General features: G+C 34.8%; 1 protein-coding gene across 4 annotated transcripts in view; it reads right to left on the reverse strand.

The window, feature by feature from the left end:
- Positions 1-22,485, reverse strand: part of SMCHD1 (structural maintenance of chromosomes flexible hinge domain containing 1) — a 244,010-nt gene that overhangs the window by 2,705 nt on the left and 218,820 nt on the right. For 2 of the 4 annotated variants that reach the window (XM_074275999.1, XM_074275980.1), the window contains one exon: positions 15,488-15,573. The exons of the other annotated variants lie outside the window; for them this stretch is intronic. In XM_074275999.1, coding sequence (XP_074132100.1) covers positions 15,516-15,573 — 58 coding nt within the window. In that variant the 3' untranslated portion in view covers positions 15,488-15,515. The remainder of the gene's footprint in view (positions 1-15,487; positions 15,574-22,485) is intronic. 4 annotated transcript variants of the gene reach the window in all.

The following is a 22,485-nucleotide window of genomic DNA, read 5'->3' on the forward strand; positions in this document are numbered from 1 at the left end:
AAAAGGAAATTGGACCTGGAAAAAAATGAATGCTGAACATTATCTTTACAAGTTATTGGGAAAAAAAAATATCACCAAGTGGAGGGAAAAAAAAAAGTTCTTCCTAGTCTTCCTCAATTTTAGTGATTTCCCTCTGAGACTACCTCTAATTTATCTTGTATGTTTTTGTTAATAAATAGTTATTTGCACAATCTTCCCAATTGGATTGTAAACTTATGCTAATATATACAGATTCTTTTTAACCTTTCTTTGTATCCCTAATGCTTATCACAGTTATTGGTACAGCCTTAGAGAATTCAATTCCATTCAGCAAATATCTAAAGCATCTGTTCTATACTAGTCACTGAGGACACAAAGATAAAATAAAAATAGTACTTACCATCAAGGAACTTACATTCTATTAAAATGCTATAGCATACACTTGGAAAGTAATGTGGGGTTTGGAGAGTACACTAACTAAGGCGATTCTAAGACGAGGTAGTGCCTTAAATGTGAAGGAAGATAAGGATTCTGAGATGCAGAGGTGAGGAGGAAGGACATTCCAGGCATGCAGACAGAAGATGGAATGTCGAGTTTGGGCAATAACTAGTGGTCTAGTTTGTCTGGCACATAGAGTACAAAGAGAAATAATGTGAAATGAGGTTGCACTGGGAAGTTGAAACCAGACTCTAAAATGCAAATAGGAAAAACACTGACGCTTTTTGAGGAGAGGACTGATATGTTCACTCTTGTACACTGAGAAGATTATTTTGGCAACAGCAAAGGAAGATTGACAGACGGCTCAGAGAGCTTTCTCAACTCTTCATGAAAGGCAGGATAAGGTGCTTGAATTAGAATGATGAAGTTGTGAGGAGAGAAAAGGGAACAGATGAAAGAGAAGCCAGTGTTACCTCCATGCACTGTCAAGGATCAGTGGGGATCTCATTATTATTTAAAAAAACAAAAAACAACAACAAAAAAACTTCATTATCTTGACTGCTTTAACAGTTTACTATTTAATACTATACACACACACACATTTTGCCACAAACCAATAAATACCATCATACCTTAGCCTCTAATTTATCTTAGGTAGTAAATAATAAATATGAATTTGAATAGTGTTTTGAATTTTACAAAACTAAAAAAATATATATATTCTTTAATTTGATCTTTACAGTGACACCATGAGTAGGCACTGCAGTTATATACCTAAGGATCTGTGGTTGTTTTGATCTAAGTATTCCCTTCAATGATATATAACATACCCTATCTATGTCCTTCCACCCTAAGCCCATGTTAATGTCACAAGCCATTAAACAAATTTGTTGCACTATTATCCTTGTGTTACAGATAAGAAAAAGGCCAAAAGAGGCTAAATGTCTTGTGGTAGCCCAGAGTCAGCATGAGAATTCAGACTAAAAAACAAGTTTCCTAAGAATTAAGTCTTCTTTTCACTGTACCATAGGAGAGAAAGCAAGTTCAGCTTTCTATTGCCAACATTTTGTCCCTGGAGAAGTTGAAAATCCATTTATTTAGGAAATTTTGTCAAAAGGTATGGGGATTTTGATGACAGTTTATCAGTAAATAAACCAGATGCCAACCAGTATTAAATTCTGAGCATTCAAATATAAAAATAGACAGTCCCTGCCCATAAGAAGCTAACAATCTAAATAGAAGAAAAACATATACTAAACTGGACTTGCCAACTAAATTGAAGTCAACAGCATGCTATGGCTACAAAAAAAGTGAATGTAGTCTGGAATTTCTGACCAAAGGCTGCTTAAAAGAAGCCAACTTGTACAGATCCCATAGACCTAGTTCAGCAAAAACCTGAAATTCTCTCCAGATCAATTAATGAGCAAGAAATTCAGTGAGAAATCATAGTAACTTCTTCCACCCAGAGATTGCCCAGAGTCAGCCAGAAGTCCCATGGAATCAGCAAAGGGTTAGCAAAGTGGGAGCCAGTATAGACTCCTCAGTATGGCCACAGAACAGAGACCTCATCTAGCCACCTTTACTAGCCAACAAGGCTCTTAGTCCCAGGCAAGTAATATCTGAGGGCTGAGAAAGCCCAGAGTATTCAGAAAGGCATCTCAGTAATGGAAACCCCACTTAAAAGACTAGAGAGTTGTAATGGCCAATGAAATTCAGAAACACAGACTGGGACTGACCAGACTTTCAGGGTCTCTGAGGTCAGGGCTTTGAAATGCTGAAGCCCAGGGATTAGAAAATTAAAGTAGAGGGCAAGGATGGGGGTGAGGTGTAAAACTGTCCCTAGGAGTTAGAGGTTAGCACAGGAACCCAGGTAAAACAAAATAAGACCTGGCAAGGTCAATTATCCTACTCAAAATGGGATCAAGGGGCAGAACTCAGTCCTCATACAAAGAGTGGAGTAACCCAAAGAAGATAATGACCAGTAAAAAAATATTTTACTTCTAGAACACCCCAAAAATCCAGCCTAGAAAGTTAAGGCAATTCAGTAACAATTATAAGAAGAGACTCAAAAAAATTTTTTCCATAAAGAATACAAGAGATAAAATAAAAGCTTGGCAGGGAAAAAAATAGGAAAATATCTTATTAAAAATTTTAATTTTAAACTTAAATACAAAAAAGGAACAACACCATGTATACATCACAACATAAAACAAGGATTTAAAATAAAACCATCACTTTCCATTTCAAACTTTTTTTAAAAAAAGGAAAGCATATGATAAATACTATACATCATTTTCAAAGCTATCTATGCTTCTTTCTAGGTTTTCTTTTGTTCATTACTGTGTACTTTTAATTTCCTTCTTCCCCTCCTCCCACACCCTGGAGAAGGCTTCCATTGGACACAAGAAAAATGTATTTGTATATTTGTAAAACCATATTATATATACTTCTATTTATCTGTTCTTTCCCTGGATATGGTCTTTTTTAGCTTATTTGAGTATTCATAATCCTCAAAATGATTTCGTTTTTCCAAAGTTGTTTTTAGAACAATTATGCTTTTATGGTTCACTATGTTCTTTTGGGTCTGTTCATTTCACTCTTCATTATTTCGTTGTCAATTTTTGTAAACACCAAATACTATTTTTTTTTTTTTTTTGAGGCTGGGGTTAAGTGACTTGCCCAGGGTCACACAGCTAGGAAGTGTTAAGTGTCCATATTTGAACTCATGTCCTCCTGAATTCAGAGCTGGTGCTCTATCCACTGCGCCACCTAGCTGCCCCCAACACCATATACTATTAAGGTATGATATACTGCTAAGAAAAAAGTGTGTTTTTTTCTAATCTTATTGAGTTCTCTCAAGATATATCATAACTAGCTTGTTTAAGATTCTATTCAACTCCTTATTTTTTTGTGGGAGGTAAGATTTATCTAATTTTGAGAAAGGAAAAATAAAGTCTATCACTATTTTAGCATTACTATCTACTTCTACCTGTACTTCATTATTTTCCCTTAGTAATTTAGATACTATAAAGCATTTGGTGTATATAAGTTCAGTATTGTTATTTCATTTTCTATGATACTTTTTATAATGTAGTTTCTCTGTTTATCTCTTTTAAATTTATTTTAGCTTTAACTTTGCTACCCTTGCTTTTTACTCAGCTGAAGCAAAAATTCTACTCCATCCCTTTATTTTAACTTTATGTGTATCTCTCATTTTTAAACATGTTTCTTTAAACAACATATTATCAGATTCTGATTTTTAATCCATTTTGCTATTTGTTTTCATGGATGAACTCATCCCATTCACATTCAAAGCTGTAATTACTAGTGGTGTATTTGCCTCAATAATTTTCTTCCTTAATTTTTTGGATTTTTATTCCAATTCATTAACTTTCTTTTTATAACTTTCTTGATTTTCTTGAATTGTCCTTATTTTTTTCTTAATGTTTCCTCAATCTTTCTTATTTGATTTTTAAAGTCTTTTTTAAACTTTTCCAAGAATTCTTTTTGGGCTTGTAACCATTTGTCATTTTTCTTTAAATGGGAATTTAAAATTTTAAAAATTTAAAATTTTTAAGATTTTAATATCTTCACAAAAAAGGGCAAAGGACCCTCATGTGCAAAAATGTTTGTAGCAGTCCTTTTTGTTTTGGCAAGGAACTACAAATTGAGTGGATGCCCTTCAGTTGGAGAATGATTGAATAAGTTATGATATATTAATGTTATGAAATATTATTGCTCTATAAGAAACAATCAGCAAGATGATTTCAAAAAGGCCTGGAGAGATTTACATGAACTGATGCTGTGTGGTGAGGAGAACCAAGAGAACATTGTACATAGCCACAAGATGATTATACGAAGATCAAGTCTAATAGATGTGACTCTTTTCAACAGCAAGGTGATTCAGGACAGTTCTAATGATCTTGTGATACAGAGAGCCATCTGTACCCAGAGAGGGGACGGTGGGGACTGAGTGTGGATCACAATATAGTATTTTTCACTTTTGTTGTTGTTTGCTTGCATTTTGTTTTCTTTCTCATTTTTTTCCCTTTTTGACTGATTTTTCTTGTGCAGTATAATAATTGTGGAAATATATATAGAAGAATTGCGCATGTTTAACATATAGGATTGCTTGCCATCTTGGGGAAAGGATAAGGGGAAGAGAGGGAAAAAAAATTTGGGAACACAAGGTTTTGCAAGCATGAATGTTGAAAACTATGCATATGTTTTGAAAATAAAAAGCTTTAAAAAATAAATTTCTAAATGATATTCACACACATGTATTGTACCTAGACTATATTGTAACACATGTAAAATGTATGGTATTGCCTGTCGTCGGGGGGAGGGAATAGAAGGAGGGGGGGTAATTTGGAAAAATGAATACAAGGGATAATATTACAAAATATATATATATATATAATAAAAAAAAATTAAATAAATAAATAAATAAATTTCTAGTCTCAAGGCAAGGGGAAAGGGATGATATCTTACACTTTTTTTCCCCAAATTATTATTATCTAAGCATTGCTTGAGGGATTGACCTTGGAAACACCTCTCTGCTTCTGTGTCATAGCTAGGATCCCCCACAAATACTCTTGCTTCAAGTAGTCCCTTCCATGGTTGATAATTTTTGCTCACCCCTCTGCCCTGGAACTAAATTAGGGACTTTGCTCTGCTGCAAGTGCCCAGTCTACAGGGTCCTTATCCTCTGTTATCAGACTCACCAGATGTGAGTTCCCTTCTGCTTGTTCATAGCCATAGCTCAGGACCAAATCTGGTCAGTATTAACTGGACCTGGTGTCCTGAAATAGTGAAGGGTCCTTCAATTTTCCTTTACTTAGTTGTCCTAACCCCACACTGTCCAGGAGGTGAAAGTTCCTGAAGTGAAGGCTGCTGCTGACCCAGGTGCACCTACAGCTAGTTGTTTGTTGATTCAGCAGAGGCTGCCTGGACGTGGTTTACACTTCACTCAAGCCAACATCTTTATCTGGACATTAACTTTACCCTGATTTTTAATTATTTATGCATCTCTAAATTCATTTTGAGGTGATGTTTTGTCTTATTTGTGGGGGATATTTGGAGAATCTGGTATTATTTTTCCTGCTCTGTCTTCTCAAATCTTACCCAAGTAATGGAGTCCCCAGAAATCAGACCAAAAAGAAATCAAAGACTCTATGAGATACTTATATATACTAGAACAAAATCAAGTGATTTGTGTAAAGATACTTTAAGAACCGTTTCTAAGTATGTTTTTGTTTTTTAAATCCTATCTACCAAATTTCAAGGAATCACAAATCAAAATTGTCCAGATCTTTGAAAACCAGAGGGGGCAAGGCAAAGATAAAAATAATCCATCACTTTCTGAAATGCCAAAAGATAATGTCATGATCAAAATCCAAAGTTCCATAGCAAAGTACTATAAGCAGCCAAGAGGGAAATTGTTTAAGTACCACAGAACCACAGTCAGGACCATACAAGGACTAGTAAATTTTGCCTCATAAAGAGAGGATAAACACTTTTTACATATATAAAGACAGATCTAAGTAACTGGAGAAAGAAATTATTCATGGATAAGATAAACCAATGCAGTAAAAATGACAATATTAAATTAATATATTCAATGTCACACTTCTAAAACCATAAGATTACTTTATAGAACTAAGAAAAACAATAACAAAATTTATCTGGAGAAATGTTAAGAATCTGAAGAAAATAACACAAACAAAAAAAAGTGGAAAGGGGGTCTAACAGTATTAAATCTCAAACTACAACAGAAAGTAATAATTATCAAAATGATTTAGTACTAAGAAATTGGATAATAGAATATTAACATGTATATAATATACACAAATAGTAGCTTAGTACTTGATAAACCTAAAGATTTTAGCTATTGGGGTAAGAACTCAGTGTCAGACAAGCCTGATGGGAAAATTGGAAAGTAGTCTGGCAAAAACTAGGTACAAATCAACATCTCATGCTATATACTAAGACAAGCACTAAAAGACAAAATTACTTAAATATAAATGTAGACATCATAAATAAATTAAAAGAGCAGAGAAGAAAGTATCTGGCATATAAAGGGAGAATTCATGATCAAGTAAGGAACAGAGAAGATCACAGAAGGTAAAAATTATATATTTATCTATATATATATATAATATATAAAGTTATATATAAGTATATATAGTAATATATTTATATAATATATACATATTATATATTATATACAAGCTCATTATATATATAAAATATATAATATATATTGGAGATATAAAGTTAACAAGTCTTTGTACAAACAAAACCAATACAGCCAAAATTGGGGAAAAAAGCAATTAAATAAAAGGAAAAACTTGCAGAAAGTTTCTCTGATAAAGGTCTCATTTCTTTTTTAAAAAAGAATTTTATTTTCAAAACATATGCATGGATGATTTTTCAACACTGACCCTTATATTTCAGATTTTCTCCTCCTTCCCCCCACACCCTTCCCTAGATGGCAAGCAATCCAATATATGTTATACATGTTAAAATATATGTTAAATCCACTATGTGTAAAAATATTTATACAATTCTCTCTTTGCACAAGAAAAACCAAATCAAAAAAAGAAAGAAAATGAATAAGAAAACATCAAAAAGAATGAGAATGTTATGTTTGATCCACATTTAGTTCCCATAGTCCTCTCTCTGGGTGTAAATGGCTCATTTCTTCACAAGATCAACTGGTATCAATCATCTCATTGTTGGAAAGAGCCATGTCCATCAGAATTGATCATCATATAATCTTGTTGCCATGTACAATGTTCTCCTGGTTCTGCTCATTTCACTCAGCATCAGATCATGTAAGTCTCTCCAGGCCTCTCTGAAATCATCCTGTTGATCATTTCTTACAAAACAATAATATACCATAGTATTCATATACCTTAATTTATTCAGCCATTCTCCAACTGATGGGCAACCACAGTTTCTAATTTGGGGCCATTACAAAAAGGGCTGCTACGAACATTTTTGCACATGTGCATCCATTTCCCTCCTTTAAGATCTCTTTGGGATATATGTTTAGTAGATACACTGCTGGATCAAAGTGTATGCACAGTTTGATAACTTTTTGAACATAATTCCAAATTGCTCTTCAGAGTGGTTGGGTCCATTCACAGTTCCACCAACAATGTATCAGTGTCCCAGTTTTTCCACATCCCCTCCAACATTCATCATTATTTTTTCCTGTCATTTTAGCCAATCTAAGAGATGTGAAGTGGTATCTTGGAGTTGTCTTAACTTACATTTCTCTGATCAATAGTGATTTAGAGCATCTTTTCATATTATTAGAAATGGTTTTAATTTCTTCATCTGAAAATTGTCTGTTCATATCTTTTGACCATTTATCAATTGGAGAATGGCTTGAATTCTTATAAATTTGGGTCAATTCTCTATATATTTTTAAAATGAGGCCTTTACCAGAACCTTTAAATGTAAAAATGTTTTCCCAATTTATTTCTTACTTTCTATCTAATTTTGTCTACATTTGTTTTGTTTGTACAAAAACTCTATAACTTAATATAATCAAAATTACCTAGTTAGTGTTCAATTACAAGTTTCAGTTCTTCTTTGGACACAAATTCCTTCCTTCTCCACAGATCTGAGGGGTAAACTATCCTTTGTTCTTCTAATTTGCTTATAATATCACTCTTTATATCTAAATCATGAACCCATTTTGAAAAGATCTCATTTCTAAGACACAAAGGCAACTGGTTCAAATTTCTAAATATAAGAGACATTCTCCAATTGATTAGTATTCAAAAGATGTGAACAAGTAGTTTTAGAGAAAGAAATCCAAATCATAAAACAGATGATGTAGGGGGCAATAGTTTTCTTCAAATTTAAGAGTTTTCTTGTAGAAGAAGGGTTAGAAGGTTCTGCTTGGTCTACAAAGGCAGAACCCAGGAGCAAATGGATAAAAGAAATAAATTTCAACTTGATAATAAGGAAAAACTTCCTAACAATTGTATTATCCAAAAAGTTAAAAAGTTTGGCTTGGGAGGTTCCTCCTCTTTCAGTTGAGGGCTGAATGGCTAGTTTTTGAGTGTATTATAAATAGCAAGGATTCTTGTTTAAGTAGGAAATGGACTATGTGGGCTTTGAGGTTTCTTATAAATTTGTGTGAGTCTTTTCAGCTCATAAGAAAGAGCTAAGTACATTTTAGTGAGATTTGGAATTCTGAAGGAAGTTTCATTGTGTTACATAAATTAATACAGATTCAGAAATCAGTCCCATAACAATACATTTTCTCTTCTTTGCCAAAAACAAAATTAGTTGCTGATGCTATTTTCCCTTAATTTTTTCAGATGCTTTTTTTTTTTTATAAAAACACGCCTTGAAGCTAACTGAACTGCCATGGAGTAAAATTAGGAACTAATTTCAATTATATACTTACAGTGTGTTTTTTAAAATTCATAATAAGGAATATCTATTGGGGGAAAAAAGGCTACTGGGACTTTTTAAACTTCCTGATTGAACTTTAATAGTTATTAGTTTTTTAACTTGGAAAATTTTATACACACACACACACACACACACACACACACACACACACACACACACACATATATATATATATATATATATATATATATATATATATATATATATATATATATATATATATATATATATATATATATATACACACAGATACACCTGTCTATGTACATAAATACAAATGTGTAGATATGTATAACTCATATTACATATGTATGTATAGATATGTGTGTATGTATACATATATACACATATACTATATCAAGATAAAATCTATTTCATCTTCATTATTAAGAACTGCTTTTTGGAAGATTAACCAAATATTTTTAAATATCATAAAGTCTTGATTACAAAGAAGATTAATGAAATTGAGCACAATCCTGATGCTTAGTCATCTAATAGAGGTATAAATTAGGTAATTCACAAATAAGCATTCTGAATTAAAAAAAATTCATTTTAAATAAACTGTAAGATTAAGTTTTAAAATCACATATTGAATTTTATTGTATATTTGAAGGAAAAAGCAAACTGTAGATGGTGCAAAGTAATTTCACATGCAGTCCCCTTTTTCTATTGTACTATATCTTTATATGTGGAGATACTCATTTTATTTGGTGTTTAAAATTTTTTAAATTTTCCAAAGAGATAATCTACAACTTGCAATGGCAAGTTTTCCATTGCTAACTTAGCATGAAGTTATTCTGAGATATTACATGTTTTGAGAGAAAAAATTAAAATTAGGTGTAGGATTCTAAGGATGTTTGTTGACCACCTAGTAGGCCAAGAATTTATAATCTTTTCCATATATTGTGGCAAGAGAGATCCCTGATCTAAGGAGACAAAGCACACTTAAATGAATTTAGCAGTTAACAATGACAGACAGAAACATACAAACAAAGAACATGTTATGCTAAGGCAGTACAATTTTTAAAAGGGATAAAAATTTGGGAAGACTTCAAGAAGGAAGAAAATTTCATTTGAAATTAATAGAGCAGAAAAATGAAGAGAAGAAGCAAGTCATATAGAAGTAGATAATGAACATATGTTAGGCTAGAACACAGAGTTCAAGTGGAGTAGCCAGAAATGAGGTCAGCAAATTTATGGGAGGTTGGGAGGGAAAATGTCAGGTGGAGGTTTTGACTGAAAAGGCTCTTTTAACTTTCTAATTCCATGGAGGTGGACAGAAGTAGAGCCAAGGAGAAAACTGATTTTGTTGGAGGATTTATTCAAGGTGGGTAGAGAAAAAAATCATCCCCTCTCTTGGATCACTTCCTCTTTTGAATCTCCTTAACAGGAATTACATAATATTAAAGCGAAAAGAAATAGGAATAAGATTATGTGGTCCTGTTGGGTTATGGCAGTGCAGAAGTGCTGAAACTCCCTAAATATGCTGGAGCTCTAGAACTGTCCCCATGCAGGCCACCAAATGTTGAAGTATGGGGTTGAACTCAAAAATATTATTAGGATTACCTAGTCAGTGTTAAGAGTTATATCAAAAGAATTTATAGGCTTAGACCATCTCTAAATAAAGAGGAAAAGCTTTTATTATTACAGCACTGACTGTAAGACTAAGTTCCAAAAGGGAATTTAATGGAATCTAGGGGAAAGACCTGGGCTAAATTCCCTGGCAGAACTTGCCATCAACAAAGGGTAAATTCCTAATCAACCAGCCATTATGACATTTAGTAAGAGGGCTAAGTTCTTAATGGGAGTCGGCAGGGAATTAAGCTTTTGACTGTTGGGTTAAGTTCCCAAAAAGGAGTTATCAAATAAGTGGGATACAAATAAGTTCCTTTATAGGAGAAAAATAACCTCAGGAGTCAACATCTATAGCTTGGCCTTCTTACTGAATACAATAAATGTGGAGTCATGATGATTTTATCAATTCAAAGAGGGCCCACTTAAGGACAGGATGATTCTGTCAATGTTCCTCCTTGCTTTCTGGTTTCAGTGCCACAAAGGCCCACTTAAATTCCACTCAAATTCCACAAAAGCCTTCTCCTGTCAATGCCCCTCTCTATGGCCCATCCAGCTAACAAGAGCCCAGGGTCCTTGCTGAAGTCTTATTCACACCATCAATCCCACTCTCATTTTAGATCTATGGGGATTGAGCCTGTCTACCTTTTCCCCCCTGAGTTTGGTCTAAGAAAGATAAAACAATTAGGTTCTGCCTATAGGTTTATTCTTCCTAAGAAGGCTGCCATGTATAGATGAGAGTACAGTTAGAAATGAGCTCATGGTGGGCATAAGCAGCAGGCTTATAAAGACAAATCACAGAGGGAGGTGGTATAATTACATGGTGGTCTTTCGGGTCATTTCTGATCATCTCTGATCCCAGTTTTTCAGAAATAGGATCTGGCATGAATCAGCCAGAGTTGGCCAGTTCCCTGGCATTGCAAGGGATGTTCCAGGTTCAGATTGCCAATACTGCAAGGAACTTCCAATTTGCCCAGCTTAAGGAATGCTCAGTTTTATCTTTTGCTTAGAGGTCAGTCTGGCCTCTCATGGGTAGTTAAGGAGTTCCAGCAAATGAAGATGATCAGAAAAGTCATTAACCATGGCAATTTCACAAGTCAAGTAAAGAGAAAAACTTCCCCTCCCTGCTCCTATGCCTTGTGTGAGCAGACCCACTCTTTCCCATCTGTTCCCTTCAGGTGTTCCCATGGGAGTAGAATCTCTCTTAGTCACTGCCCTTCACTCCAATCATTATAGGAGCGGAGGATGGGGCTCTTTAATATGCTTTGGGAAAGAAAACCAGGTTATAAATAAAGGCCACTGTCCCTATTACAGCTTTCTTCTTTCAAGCTTCTTTTCACCACAACACTCTTGGCTCAGTTTGTGTACATCTTGGCTTTTTCTTACTCTATATTCATTTAATCTTTCTCCAGTTTTGGAAGAGCTATTATAAGTATCAATAAAATTCTCTTTAGATGTCTCGAGCTCCAAAGTGGTAACCCCAGCAACTAAAAGAATAATCTCCCTACTGTGCCCAAAGGGCTGTCAAATTGTGCACACTCTTAGATCCAGTAGAGTCTCTACTGTGCCTATACCCCAAAGAGATCATAAAAAAGAAAAGGACTCACATGTGCAAAAATGTTTGTGGCATTCCATTTTGTAGTGGCTGGAAACTAGAAACTGAGTGGATGCCCATCAAGTGGAGAATGGCTGAATAAATTGTGGAATATGAATATTATGGAATATTATTGTTCTATAAGAAATGACCAGCAGGATGATTTCAGAAAGGCCTGGAGAGACTTATATGAACTGATGCTGAGTGAAATGAGCAGGACCAGGAGATCATTATATACTTCAACAACAAGACTATTATGAAGATCAATTGTGATGGACGTGGCCATTTTCAACAATGAGATGAACCAAATCAGTTCCAATAGAGCAGTAATGAACTGAACCAGCTACACCCAGCGAAAGAACTCTGGGAGATGACTATGAACCACTACACAGAATTCCCTCTAATTTTGACCGCCTGCATTTTTGATTTCCTTCACAGGCTATTTCAGGCTATTTCAAAGTCCGATTCTTCTTGTACAGCAAAATAACTGTATGGACATGTGTGTGTATATATGTGTGTGTGTGTGTGTGTGTGTGTATAAACACACACACACACACACACACACACACACACACACACACACATATATATAGTATTTAACATATACTTTAACATATTTAGCATGTATAGGTCAACCTGCCCTCTGGGGGAAGGGGTGGGAGGAAGGAGGGGAAAAGTTGGAACAAAAGGTTTGGCAATTGTCAATGCTGAAAAATTACCCATGCTTATATCTTGTAAATAAAAAGCTATAATAAAATTTTAAAAAATAAAATTTAAAATTTAAAAAATAAAAATTTCTATGTGTAGCAGATCCTAAAAAAAAAAAAAAAAAGAAAAAAAGCTCATCTCATTTACAATAACATGTTCACATTTGGCTTTCCCTAGTGACACGAATATTAATAAATAATCATGCTATTGAATTATATCCCTTACAAGTAAAAAAAAAAAAAAAAAAAAAAAAAAAAAGAGATGATTCAGACCAGTTCCAATGATCCTGTAATAAGAGAGCCATCTACACCCAGAAAGAGACTTGTGATGATTGAGTGTGGATCACAACATAGCATTTGCGCTTTTTTTGTTGTTGTTTGTTTGCATTTTGTTTTCTTTCTCATTTTTTCCCTTTTTGATCTGATTTTTCTTGTGCAGCAAGAGAATTGTATAAATATGTATAGAAGAATTGCAGATGTTTAACATATATTGGATTACTTGACATCAGGGAGAGGTGGAGTAAAGTAAGGGAGAAAATTTGGAATGTAAGATTTTGCAAGGGTGAATGCTGAAAATTATCCATGCATATATTTTAAAAATAAAAAGCTTTAATAAGAAAGAAAGAATAATTTCCTTTTCTGTAAATCATCATAGCTTGTTTCTGTATAAACAATTATAACCTCTCCTCTCAACTACCTTTGAACAAATAAAATACATACAGATCAGGAAAGCCTTGGTTAATCATAATTCTGTCTTAACACTGATTTAGAAGAATAGACAGACAGAAATGTGAAACATACTTGGAGGAAAATGAAGGGGAGCAATCTCATATGATTTCCTCCCAACAAATACAGTAAAATCTTTTTATAGTGGCATAAGTGTCTTTGCATTACTCAGCTCTAGTCTTTTCCCAGAATCTTAACACTGGTTTTGGACTGCAGTAACAGTAGCAGTGCAGAGGTCAATCAATCAATATTTATTAAATGTCTACTTTGCTAAGCACTCTGGCATGGAAGCTGTGCCATCCCAGTTAAAGCTACCTGAGGCAGGAGCCCCTTTAGCTCCAAATATTGTTATGGATAGCAATCTCATGTCTGTGACCATTCTTAATACTCTTGTATGCTTCTTACCTCTCACAAGATTTCAGTTTTCTGAGAACCTTTCTTTCTGATAAAATGAAATGACTGTCTTTTCAAATATGATCACAGCCTCATGGTTCCCAGGTCCAGGGTAACTTGGGCATTGCTTTCAGTGACAGATTACAGACAGGCTTCTTGTCTGCTATCTACAAATATCCCCAGATGTCTCCCATTTTTAAAAAAATCCCCATGACTCAGCATCTACCTCCAAGGATTATTAAGAGAATCAAATCAGATATTTGTAGAGTACTTTGAACTTAGTAGACACTATAAATATTTGTTCCTTTCTTCCTACACCTATCAAGTTATTGCTCTATGTCCCTACCCCTTCCATAGCTGCACTCCTAAGAAAAACTACTCATTATTTCTACTTTCTCTCCATAATTATTTAATTTTAATTTATTTATCTAATTAATTCTTTGTAATCTGCCTTTTGATATTCTCATTCAACTGAAATTGCTCTAAAATTATCGGTGATTTCTTAATTGCCAATTCCAATGGCCTTCCTATTTTGTCTGCTTATTACCTGTTCCATTAGACTATGAATTCCTTAAGGACGGGAGTTGTTTTTTTTCCTTTTCTTGGCATCCTCGGCACTTAGCACAATGACTCCCTTTTATATAGGTGCTTAATAAACATTTATTGACTAACTTTTTCCTCAGTGTTCATCCTCAATGGCTGTTCTCATAGCCTCCTCAGATCAGTCTGAGTAAACATAATGAGTAAGAATCCACTCATTTGACTAAACTTAGAATTTCTTTACTATCTTTGATTAGATCTTAGTCCCCTGGTAAGTCTTTGAGAAAGATTTTTTGATTTCTGGATGAGGAAATAGAAAGCAAGGAAAACCTTGATCCCAATCCAATAATTAGCTATTAATATAAGTGAGAAACAATTATTTCTCTCATTTCTGATGGTGACCTTAACACACCTCCCTATGCTGATGATTCTCAGATCTAGTCTAAGGTTCTTTGTCGACCTCCAGTTTCCCCTTAAACCTCAGTCTCTATCTTTTGGACATTATAAATCCCATACATATATCATAAAGTCAATACATCCAAAACAGAATTACTCTTTCCCCTAAGTCCACTCATCTTACAAACGTCCCTGTTCTCGTTGAAAGTACTATTATCCTTCTAGTCACCAAGGTTTTCAGCCTTGTTTTCATTTTTCAACTGTCACCTCAATTCTCCATATCCCCACACAGCCAATCAATTGTCAAATCTTGTCCTTTCTATCACCACTGTATCTTTCCAAAGTGATCTTCACTGCCCTCACAAGGCTCCTATTCTAGACTAGAGCTGGACTATGTACCAGACTAATTTGGGGATTCCATTCCTCAACTCTCTCAACTTTAGTCATTCTCCACATTTTTAGCCATTTTCCAAAGCAATTTTCCTAACAAGATTATATAATCTTTCCACTCAAAAAACTCTAGAGCTCCACTTTGCCTCAAGAATTAAATATAAACTACTCTATTTGTTATTTAAAGCTCTTCATAACCCAGCACCTTTCCTGTCTTTTTTGCTTTTCCTTCCCTCCTCATATTTGGTATTCCTCACACATGACCCCTTTACATTGGCTGTCCATCATGCCCAGAATGTACTCCTCAGTCTCTCACCTCAGCCTCTTGGAATGCCTGTTTTTCTTCAAGACTTAGCTAAAATACCATATTCTTCATGATGCCTTTCTGTGTTCCTCCAAATGCTGGGGAAGGGAGAAAAGGAAATAAGCACTTATTAAACACCTATTGTGTGCTAAGCACTTTACAAGTATTCTCTCATTTTTTCTAGTGCTAGGGTACCCTATTCCCAAAACTACCCTATGTTCCTTTCTTATATGTAATACTCCATCTCTCCTTCAGATGAATGAAGTCAAGGATGATACTCAAGTTGTAAAAACCAGGATGACTGGGAGGATAATGGCATCCCAAATAGTTCTGTAACTTGCTGCCTATACAGAGGGAAATGTGGCTCCTAATTTGTGGAGAGACTTTGGAGTCTGAGATGCTTTATAGTTGTGAAGAAACTGAGGAAAAAAGCAGAATTAGAGACACAAGCCAGAGAATAGAAAAACTTTTTGAGTTACTCAAAGGAATTCCCCAAACCACAAAAAATATAAGTAAGTTAGCTCTCCTCAACATGTCCCTTGATTCCTGGCACTTGTATCCCAACTTCTAGAAGCTACTTCTGTGAGTAAATCTGGTCCACAAATTGGAATTGGTCAGTTGAAAAACTCCTTTCTTTCTTTCTTTCCTTCCTCTCTTCCTCTTTCTCTCCCTTCCTTCTTCCCTCCTTCCTTCCTTTCTTCCTTTTTCCCTCTTCCTTTGTCCTCCCTTCCTCCCTCTCTCCTCTCTCTTTTCTTTCTTTTTCTCTTTCTTTTTTTGGCAATTGGGCTTAAGTGACTACCTATATATACCTTTAAATTTTTTTATTCAGTCCTAACAAAGTTAACAAATAATTGCTACCTAGCCTTAATCACTTAATGTATGTTGCTTCAGTCTAACTGAGGCCTATTGAAGACCTTAGCTTAAAAAGGTCAAGGTCTCCCATTTTATCTACGGTCATCTCCACTTATCTTGATCTATATCTTGCCACTGGACCCAGATGGCTCTGGAAGGGAAAGCGAGGCAGGTGACTGAGCACAGCCCTCCCTCATTTAAATCCAATTCACCTGCATGTCATGGTATCACTTCCCTGATGTCCTGGTCCTCTTCAAGAAAGAAGGACAAACAACAATCCCAAATTACTGCTTGGGGCAGGTTTCTCCGGTAAACTATTCTGTCTTTGGTTAAGCTTAGATATCATATTGCTTCTAAATCAAAGAGCTTTTGTATATTTGCTTTTGTATATTTTATCAACAACCTTAATCTATAATTTCTTTGGTTTATTTTGTTATTTTTCTTAATAAACATATTCCTCTCTATTTGTTGTTTTCTTTTGCATAACTGTCATTGATGAGTAAGAGGGAGCTAAGCTGATTGAGAATAAGCTAATGGTTATTCTACTGTTTAGAGCAACCAGAAAAGTGACTTTTAATCTGTACCCTAAAGGAGAAATATTTGAAGTGTGGTTGATGGATGTGTTGGTAAATGTTTAACAACCCACAGGGGGGGGGGGGGAAAGGTATACATGACACTTTTAATTTACACTATTAACATTTTCTGCATTTTAAAAATCTAGATAAATCAATAATACAATAAATCAAGCCCTTATTTGTAGTATTTGCTCATTTTTGAGGAAAATGCTCATCCTGAAAATTGAACAACCAGTTCTCTCAAGCCAGTACAAGCTGGATTTCAGCACATCCCTCATATTATCCTAGTCCAAAAACTTATTTATAGGTAAAAAAAAAAAAAAAAAACAACCATATAATTCAATCAAACAAAGACTTTAGACTAAGTATGAAAAGTCTTTGAAAGGTGAAATGATACCCATAAAGGAAATCTATTCCAGTTAGCTTAGGGAATTTATCCCTTTCTCCAAGTTCTATAGAAAAGTACTGGAACAGCTGAAAAAAATCTTTTTTCAGGACAACTGCCATTTAGGAATATCTCCCCTATCTTGCAATTATAGAATTAATTTTTATCAGTACAAGTGTAAGGCTTTATTTAACACTTTTTACATTTAATTTCATTTATTATGTTCTAGCTCAAGATCTTTATGGATATTCACTGTCACCCATGATATAAGCTAACTTTTCCAGATTTCTGTCATTTAAAATTCTGAAAAGAATGTCATTTGTATATGGCTGCAGTGTATATTTGGGGCAGTAAATAAAGATCAGAATGACAATGATTGGTATGCAAATGCAACTGACTACTTGCAGTAACTCCATACCCTCTCCCAGGGGTCTGTATTTCCCAGGGATGGGAACCACAACTCCAAATGTGGCCTAAGCGGGGCAGAATAAAAGAGAACCAATAGCTTCTCCTTATTTAATTACAGACTATCTTTTAAAATATAAAAAACCCCAAATATTTTGTGTTCCAAATTATCAGCACATATACTTCCACAGGGCTGTTTTTCTGAGCACACTGGCTCCACTGCCCTTGGGTATAAGAGTCCTTTATAATTACTAGATGTAAAATCAATTTTATCAAAATAGGTTATTATACTTTTCCAAGAAAGAAAAATTATGCACATACAATGGTAAATAAGATACATTATAGCTTCTTCTCTCTCCACCAATTCCTTTTAATGTAAAGATAATTATTTTATAACAAAAAATTGCTTCAAATTGAGTCCATAACTAAGCCAAAGACATCATTTGTAAATTGTATGAATACCAATATAAGGGATAGGGACTAGATCTATAATTGGCTGGTCTAGGGAAGTCCCCAGGTGAGAATATTTCCTCTGTCAATGTTAGTTGGTATATTCTTTGCAAGTTATAGTCCTCAAGAATCATCTAGATTTCTGACAAGGTAGTGATTCCTCCAAGGTCACACAATCTGTGTATGTCAGAAACATGACTTGAACTCAAGTATCTATGGTTCTAAGAATGTTTCTTCATCCACTCTGCCATGGTGCTTCTCCCAAAATAATTATGTCCTAAAAATATGAGATTGCCAGGATGTGGCTTCCATCTGAAACAGTTAACAATTGCAAGATCTAAGAAGGAAGAACAGCAGTGAGAAAAGAACTGAGATTAGTAAATACTGATTGAGAAATACAGTTTGGCAAAACTAATGCAAACAAGATTAGAAGGGAAGTAACAAATTGGGAAAACATTTTTACAATTAAAGGTTCTGATAAAGGCCTCATCTCCAAAATATACAGAGAATTGACTCTAATTTATAAGAAATCAAGCCATTCTCCAATTGATAAATGGTTAAAGGATATGAACAGACAATTTTCAGATGATGAAATTAAAACTATTTCCACTCATATGAAAGAGTGTTCCAAATCACTATTGATCAGAGAAATGCAAATTAAGACAACTCTGAGATATCATTACACACCTGTCAGATTGGCTAAGATGACAGGAACAAATAACGATGAATGTTGGAGGGGCTGTGGGAAAACTGGGACACTGGTACATTGTTGATGGAGTTGTGAAAGAATCCAACCATTCTGGAGAGCAATTTGGAACTCTGCCCAAAAAGTTATCAAAATGTGCATACCCTTTGACGCAGCAGTGCTACTACTGGGCTTACATCCCAAGGAAATACTAAAGAAGGGAAAGGGGCCTGTATGTGCCAAAATGTTTGTGGCAGCCCTTTTCCTAGTGGCTAGAAGCTGGAAGATGAATGGATGTCCATCAGTTGGAGAATGGTTGGGTAAATTATGGTATATGAAGATTATGGAATATTATTGTTCTGTAAGAAATGACCAGCAGGAGGAATACAGAGAGGCCTGGAGAGACTTAAATCAACTGATGCTGAGTGAAATGAGCAGAACTAGGGGATCATTATACACTTCAACAAGGATACTGTACGAGGATGTATGCTGATGGAAGTGGATATCTTCAACATAGAGAAGAGCTAATCCAATTCCAATTGATCAATGATGGACAGAATCAGCTACACCCAGAGAAGGAACACTGGGAAATGAGTGTAAACTGTGAACATTTTTTGTTTTTCTCCCCAGTTTATTTATACCTTCCGAATCCAATTCTTCCTTTGCAACAACAACAACAACAAAAAATTCGGTTCTGCACATATATAGGATATACTATAACATATTTAATATGTATGGGAATGACTGCCATGTAGGGGAGGGGGTGGAGGTAAGGAGGGAAAAAATTCGGAACAGAAGGGAGTACAAGGGATAATGTTGTAAAAACTTACCTATGCATATGTACTGTCAAAAAATGTTATAATTATAAAATTAACTTAAAGAAAAGAGAAATACAGTTTGGAACCTCTAATTTCATTAACCTTCACATGAATAGAGAACAAACCAAAGTTTAATAGTTTTTATTTATTTCTTATTTCTTTTAACCAGCTGGCACAGCTTTTAAAATTCTGAACCTCTTTGAAGCTTTCAACTCTACACTCATAAGAGCTTTAGTTATTTGATAGAGCATCTCCAGGGATCTTCTGTTTCTCCTCTTTTCTTTTACTCCTAACTGAATTAATAGGATCACTCCTAAGTGACTGAAGTGAATTGGAGGGAGGAAAAACCTCCCTTCAAATGAGGCTGCCAAAAAATGACTTTTTCCATACTCTTCCACATGATTCCAAACTCCAGTCAAGTCAAAGAAACAAGGAGTAAAATGGGCCTTCTTCCTGGGCTAAGCATGTGATATCTATCCTAGGCTAACATTGTCTCACCCTGATAGATGGAGGTAATGAGGGAACAAATAAGGATTCAAACTTACAACTTCCATGTCACAGCTGCCTTTAACTACTACTAAACAGCCAGCAGTAACAAACCAAACACTGCAAAACCAGGAGCTTTACAAGGCAACCTTGCCAGTTTTCTCTCTAAAGAAGAAAAAGAATGATGCTGCTTCTTTGCAAATCTTTTTTTAAACAGGTAAAGATCAGTCAGAAATGATGTTCTTGAAAAATATCTATTAACTTTTTAAAAAACCATATTGAAGAGTTACTGCTTTGGGTGGAATTACTTTATTTTGAACATTTAATAGGTGTGTTTAATAAATGCTCATAGGATTGGACAGAATTCTGCAAAGTACTTCAAAATGTAAGAGATTATCAGAATATTCAAAACCATACTATTTAGGACAGATTCTTTAAATAGGCCTAGCCATACTTTATTACTTTATTATACAGATGTGATAATCAGGACTGTATTTCCCACTTTAAGAAAATGCACTTCTTTTTAGTAAAGTTTTTTTTTTTTTTCAGAACATATGCATGGATAATTTTTCAACATTGATCCTTACAAAACCTTTTGCTCCAAATTATCACCCCCTACTATCCACCCTCTCCTCTAGATGGCAAATAATCCAATATATGTTAAACATGATAAAATTATATGTTAAATCCAACATATGCATATATTTTATACAATTATCTTGCTGCACAAGAAAAATTAGATCAAAAAGGAAAAAGAAATGAGAAAGAAAACAAAATGCAAGCAAACAACAACCAAAAAGAATGAGAATGCTATGTTGTGATCCCCACTCAATCCCCACAATCCTCTCTCCCTGAGTGCAGATGGCTCTCATCATCACAAGATTATTGGAACTGGTCTTAATCATTTCATTGTTGAAGAGGGCCACATCCATCAGAATTGATCGTCATATAGTATTGTTGTTGAAGTATACAATGATCTCCTGGTCCTGCTCATTTCACTCAGCATCAGTTCATATTAGTCTCTCCAGGCCTTTCTGAAATCATCCTGTTGGTCATTTCTCACAGAACAATAATATTCCATAACATTCATGTACCACAATTTATTCAGCCATTCTCCAATTGATGAACATCCACTCAGTTTCCAGTTTCTTCCCACAACAAAGAGGGCTGCCACAAATATTTTTGCACATGTGGGTCCTTTTCCTTCCTTTAGGACAGTGGTCCTCAAACTTTTTAAATAGGGGGCCAGTTCACTGTCCCCTCAGACTGTTGGAGGGCCCGACTATGGTAAAACCAAAAGCTCACACTCTGTCTCTGCTCCTCAGCCCATTTGCCATAACCCAGCAGGCCGCATAAATGTCCTCTGCATCTGGCCAAAGGGCAGTAGTTTGAGAACCCCTGCTTTAGGATCTCTTTGGGATATAAACCCAAAAGTAACACTGTTGGATTGAAGGGAATACACATTTTGATAGCCCTTTGGCCATAGTTTTTAATTGCTCTCTAGAATGGCCAGTAGGAGTTCACACATTTACCAACAATACATTAGTGTCTCAGTTTTCCCACAGGGGAAATACACTTTAAAAAAATGCTATGTGACGGATTGGGGAGAGGAGTTGAGTTCCAGATCTGTGATTTTATTGGTGAAAGGAGTATCCCAACAAGGAAACTCCTTCTGTCAATGCAATAGACATTTTCTTTATTACATATAGTTTAAGAGTTGTCTGGGACACTGAGAGGTTTAATAACTTGTCCAAAGTAACAGAGCCAGTATGGGTCAAAAGCAGCACCAGAACCCAGTTCATTCAAACACCTTATAGGTAAATTGCCTAAACACTCTACTATGCTGTCATTCATATAAAAATAAAAAATTTTTTTTAAAGATTCTGATATTAACATATCAGAACATATAACTGATTTGAGTTTATTTTTTATATTTTTGTCTTAGATTCTTTAATTTGCCAAAATAAAGACCTTGGGGAAGAAAAACTATGCTTGCCATTTATTAATTCATCCAACAAATATTTATTAAAAACCATGTGACTGTGTTAACTATTGGGAGAGATACTTAGCTCACAAAGATAACTAAGCAAGGATGGGGCATTCTTATGCAAACAACGACTGAAAAAAAAATGTCTCAGGCATATCTTTTGTGTAATGCAAACTGTTATCTGTTGGCACCTTGTGCTGTTTTCCTCACTATGTTACTTATCATCTCTCACTTTCTAGCTTTACCACAATTCGGGCATTTCTCTCGACTTCTCCCTAATCCTCTAGAAATTGCTGATGTTGATGAATTATTTTGCTTGATTCCAGCAGAGAATTCTAGTTGAATATGACTTTTTCTATCCCAAGCA

The sequence above is a fragment of the Sminthopsis crassicaudata genome, chromosome 1 (genome assembly GCF_048593235.1).
Source record: "Sminthopsis crassicaudata isolate SCR6 chromosome 1, ASM4859323v1, whole genome shotgun sequence".
In the NCBI taxonomy this organism is placed as follows: domain Eukaryota; kingdom Metazoa; phylum Chordata; class Mammalia; order Dasyuromorphia; family Dasyuridae; genus Sminthopsis; species Sminthopsis crassicaudata.